Source organism: Crocuta crocuta, unplaced genomic scaffold (assembly GCF_008692635.1).
Source record: "Crocuta crocuta isolate KB4526 unplaced genomic scaffold, BGI_CrCroc_1.0 scaffold224, whole genome shotgun sequence".
NCBI classification, from domain to species: domain Eukaryota; kingdom Metazoa; phylum Chordata; class Mammalia; order Carnivora; family Hyaenidae; genus Crocuta; species Crocuta crocuta.
In genome coordinates, this window is record NW_027529545.1 from 211,005 (window position 1) to 215,813 (window position 4,809).

Sequence of the window (4,809 nt, forward strand, 5' to 3'; positions counted from 1 at the left end):
CTCGGTCCTTGACCAGGGAGGAGCCCGTCGTCGTCCAGGCCCGGCACTGCAGACCTTTACAAGGACGGCTTTCATCTGCAGTTGAGATCGTGGGACGGAAGACCGCGGCCCCGTGTGTCTGTTTGTAGGCTGTTTAATGCGTTTGGATTAGGTGCGTGGATCATTTGGTTGAAAAGAGAGCTAGCTGGTGGTCGGTGGACTGGGCGTTTCCCTCAGCACGGGGATGTGTGGGTGCCTAGACGGTCCCGTTTGGAGCGCAGGTGGCTGAAGAGAGGCGCGGATAGGGCAGGGGGACATGGCGGTGTGTGCGGGAGGCGTCACGAGGAGCCGTGAGGCTCCGTCTGGGGCTCCGCATCTACACCCGTGCTCTAGCCGCGTCCGCCTCCCTGGAAAGCGGTGACACTCATGTGTGCACACCCACGTGTGGCACGGGAAGACTGTGTGCCCGCTTTTCTCAGCTTGGTGGAAAGGCTTGTCGCTGCGAGGGAAGGAGCAGACAGCCGATGAAATGCCAAAAGGAAGAGTGTCCACGGCCGTCTTGGGCTCTTGATTAAAACAGACACGAGGTGAAAAGAACCTGCCTCGTCGTGGTGGCTTCTAACCCCAGGAAAGCGATTCGGGAAGGAGGTTGCGCCTCGGGGTGCCGAGGAGGGCATTGCCGTGACAGGAGCCGTTTCCGAGGCTGCGTCTGGGCTCAGCCGTGTCCACTGACTTGAAATCCACCATGTTTAGTTAGGGTTTGTTTGGATAATTAAAAAAAAAATTTTTTTCTGACGGTAAAATACAGAGTGTATGTTTAGTGTATAAAATGTGGGAAATAACCGAGCCGCATAAAGAAGGAAATGAAAAGTACCCCTGTCCCCTGCTCGGCTACATTTAGGGGGACAGCTGCGTTTCCCACATTCGGGGTAACGTCTCTTGCCTGGTCTTTCAGGTATGACAGTCTTTCTCCAAGTGTGATACGAAGGGGTGTCCCCCCAACCCCCTCATTTTCTGTTCTATGTGCTCATTAAGGAGGTGAAAAGACATCTGTGACTATTTAAAGAGCTTTTAAAGAAGCAGCCAGAAGTCTGTTCCTACAGATTTTCAGTATTAAAAAAAATGAAGCGCAGCACATGTAAACACGTGCATGTATATGACGTGTCTGTCTACGTGATGGCATGTCTCTGGGACACCCAGCACCTCTGTACGTGCGCTGGCTTGGAGCGTTCATTTCTTCTCATCGCGGTCCCCAGCCTCCCGTGCTGTCACCTCCTGACCCCTGGTGTGTCTCTTATTCGTAGCGGTGACTCTTCGAGAGGACAGTGCCAAGAGGTTGGAGAGGAGAGCGCGCCGTGTGTCTGCATGCCTGTCGGATTATTCCCTAGCGAGCGATAGCGGAGTGTTTGAGCCTCCAACTAAAAGGTTAGAAGCTGAACTTCTCCCTCTGCAGCCTTTCCACGGCGTTACTGGTTTTGTTTTCAGTTTTTTTTTTAAATGTGTATTTATTTTTGAGAGAGACAGAGAGAGCACAAGTAGGGGAGGGGAGGGGCAGAGAGAGAGGGAATCGGAAGCAGGCTCCAGGCTCTGAGCCATCAGCACAGAGCCTGATGCAGGGCTTGCACCCACAAGCCATGAGGTCATGACCTGAGCGGAAGTCGGATGCTCAACCGACTGAGCCACCCAGGCACCCCGTCCAGTGTTATTACTTACTGTTAAGCACAGCATGTATGCATACTGGGGCTTCCACATGTTGAACCTTTGCGTGTATCTCCAGGCCTAGAATCTTCTCTCAACTTTGGTAGGTCGGGCATTAGCAACCCACAGAGAAAATTCCCCTGGCTTCTGTGTGGCGTCTGGAGGTTGGCCCTCCGGATGTGGTTCGCGGGTGACTGCCTCCCATCTGGCCCTGACCAGCTTCCGGCTTAGGCCCGTGGGAGGTGGAATGGGAGAACCAGTGTCCAAGAGAGGCCCGCTGTTCTAGAAAGGCATTCATGAGAAGTGAGTGTTCTCCCTCCTTCCCTTCCTTCCTAAGCTGAAGGAAAGCGACAGAACACCTCTGGGGAGTCTGGACTTTATTGCAATTTGATTATGTTTGATGTTGCTTCCTTTCAGGTCCTGTCAGACATTTCCCTTCTCACAAGCTTTCTAAAAGCTAGTTGTGAGCTTTGCCCTGAGCACCACACGTGCTTTTGAAAGGCGTCCCAAGTTATTTTCTCGAAAACAACAACCCGCTATAGGCAGGTACCCAGGGAAATGGGGCATGGCANGTCTGTGTCACAACTGGAGAGAGCTCTCCTTGGTGAGCAGCGCCCCTGACACGAGAGAGCTTCCGCCAGACCCGTGCTACTCAGCTCCCTGTTCAATAACCCTGGGACTTCCGGTTTGTTCAGGAGTGAGGAGACCGAAGAGTCTGCACATGGAGACACTTGTGGTAGCAACGGGCCCCAGATCCACGTTGGATTCTTGTGAGTATANGGTGCTGCTCCCGGCCTGGTCACCCCCAGCCCGCTTCAGCATCTCAGCCGAGGGGATGGAGGTGGCGGGAAGGAGCGGTGGGGATGAGCGGCTCCGGTGCTGTCCTCCAAACCCCAGGGGTGGTGGCCAGGATGTCACCTTGTGGAGCTGGGGGCCCAGGGGCCGTAAGCAGGGGCACTGAAAGCCCGGGCAGTTAGCGCACGCCCCGCCGGGAGTTGCCCAGGTTCTCCGCAGTGCAGCTGGGGAAGCCCGGCCCCCGGTGCCCAGAGCGAGAAGCCGGGTGGCCTGCAGGGTTCCAGTCACAGTTTCAGGGAGAGCCGTGACCGGTGGTGTCCGGACTAGCAGGGCGGGGTGCGTGCGTGCCCACGCGCTCCTTTGGCTCACTGCTGTCGTTCGGTCAGGTGCTTCTCAGTGGTGGCACCCTTACCGTCGGGGACTGGGTCGTTCTGGCTGTGAAGGCTGACCTGGGCGCTGTAGGGTGTGGAGCAGCTCCCTGGTCCCCGCTCACGAGGCACCAGGGACACATAACATCCCCCCGTACCCGGTCGTGACAGCAAGACGTCTCCAGACTTTGCACACGGCCCTGGGGGGACAGGGTGCAAAACCGCCCTCGGCCGAGGGCCGCTGCTGGAGGTCAGTCCAAAGGAAGTTTCCCTGCGGGGGACGTACCGTCAGTGAACTTATGTTTTGTTTTCTAGGCTCGACGCTGCCAGCGAGTGTCTTCTTGTGAATGTGTTCCAACTAAAGAATCTGGCGGGACTGGTCATGAAGGAAGACTGCAAAGTGTAAGCTCGCTCACCGGCGGCGCTTCTTTAGGGGAACGCGCCCCGCAGAAACGCCAGTTCCTGGGCCCTGCGCGCCGACCCGTTCTGCTCGGCAGGGCGCGGAGGGAAGAGACGGCTTTGGGACCTGAGTTCCAAACTTGACTCATGATAAAATAGCAGGGAATGTGTGAAGCATAAAGGATTGGAAGGTTTAGAAGCAGGGATTACTATCCGCGTGCGAAGGTAACGGAGCCAGGCCGGCCGAGTGCTGCGGAGATGCTGGGAAAGCGGCCGGCGGCAGTGTTGGGGCTTAAAATGTCCATCCTGGTCCGCGAGCTGGGTGACGTGGTGGCGCTCAGTCTCGGACCACCCAAGGTGGGCGGAAAACCTTCCGCCTGGGACCGGGGGCCCTTGTCTGCACGAAGGAGAAGGAACGAAGGGTGTCATTGCCATTGGGAGGAGCAACCTCTGTGAGCTCCGCAGCCGGCGATGGCTGCCTGGCGCGCCCCACTTACCGGGCAGGCACGCCCAGTTCAAGGCCAGGGGTGCCCTCCCCTTCCGGGAGCCTTCTTTACAATCTCATCATCGAAAGGCCTTACGAGCAACGGTGGCAAGTGGCTGAGGGCTCACCCTCACGGCACCCGTTGCAGCGCTCACCAGTGTTTGAGCTCCCCGTGTGTGCCAAGCTCCGCGCTCGGCGTGGACGATCTGAGAGGCAAGGCGGGCCGAGCTTGAAGAGGGGGCCGGGGGGCCATGGAGAGCTCGGGGCAGGTGTCTTCCCAGAAAGCTGGCGAAAGCAGTCAACCTCTGCTCCTTTGGCTCCTTATGAAGTTGGAAAGCCTGACTTTTAAGCCTTTCTCTTTACGCGTGTTTCCCTCCCCCTTCTCCAGGGGTACGTAAATTTGCTGGGCTTACTCTTAGTTGAGAAAAAGACCTTTTCTGAAAGACTAAAATTCTGCCCGTGGGCATCCGAACAGGGAAACCTGCGTATGTATACACGCGTGTGGTTCGTGGATTTAATCGCACAGACCCATCACTAAGTGTCACCTGTGTGTGTTTTCCTCCCTCTTTCCGGTTCTAGACACATCCGAGTGTATTTGCCACCCATCGACGCTGGCACACCAAGCACGTACTGCTCCAAGGCTCTGGGGTTCCAGGCCCCCCTGGTGTTCAATGAAATTTTCAGGATCCCTGTGCATTCAAGCATGTTGACGTTGAAGTCACTTCAATTATATGTGTGTTCAGTGAATCAGCAGCTGCAGGAGGAACTGCTGGTATGTCCCGCCACCACTTCCCCATATCCTTTCCGTTCACCTCCCCGCCTCCCTCCTTCCTTCCCTGGTGTTCCGTCTGTCTGTCTTTGTCTCTCTCCCGCCCCTTTTCTTCTGGTCTTTCTGCCTTTCTTTCTTTGTCTTCTTTGTCTTTTCTTCCCTTTTGTTCTTCTCTTTGTCTTCCTGCCTGCCCCTCTCCTTTGTCTGCCTCTGTCTCTCCGTCCCCTCGTTCCTTCCACCTCGCTCCCTCCCTCTCTCCCCTGCAGCCTCTTTCCTGTGGTGGGTTGGTCAGAATCTGCCGTCATGTCACGTGCGTG

The 4,809-nt window shown here is 56.4% G+C and overlaps 1 protein-coding gene across 1 annotated transcript in view; it reads left to right on the plus strand.

The window, feature by feature from the left end:
* WWC3 (WWC family member 3) overlaps window positions 1–4,809 on the plus strand; it is a 108,591-nt gene that overhangs the window by 90,541 nt on the left and 13,241 nt on the right. The window contains exons 12-15 of the mRNA XM_077761392.1: window positions 1,284–1,404; window positions 2,373–2,447; window positions 3,156–3,242; window positions 4,303–4,495. Coding sequence (XP_077617518.1) covers window positions 1,284–1,404; window positions 2,373–2,447; window positions 3,156–3,242; window positions 4,303–4,495 — 476 coding nt within the window. The remainder of the gene's footprint in view (window positions 1–1,283; window positions 1,405–2,372; window positions 2,448–3,155; window positions 3,243–4,302; window positions 4,496–4,809) is intronic.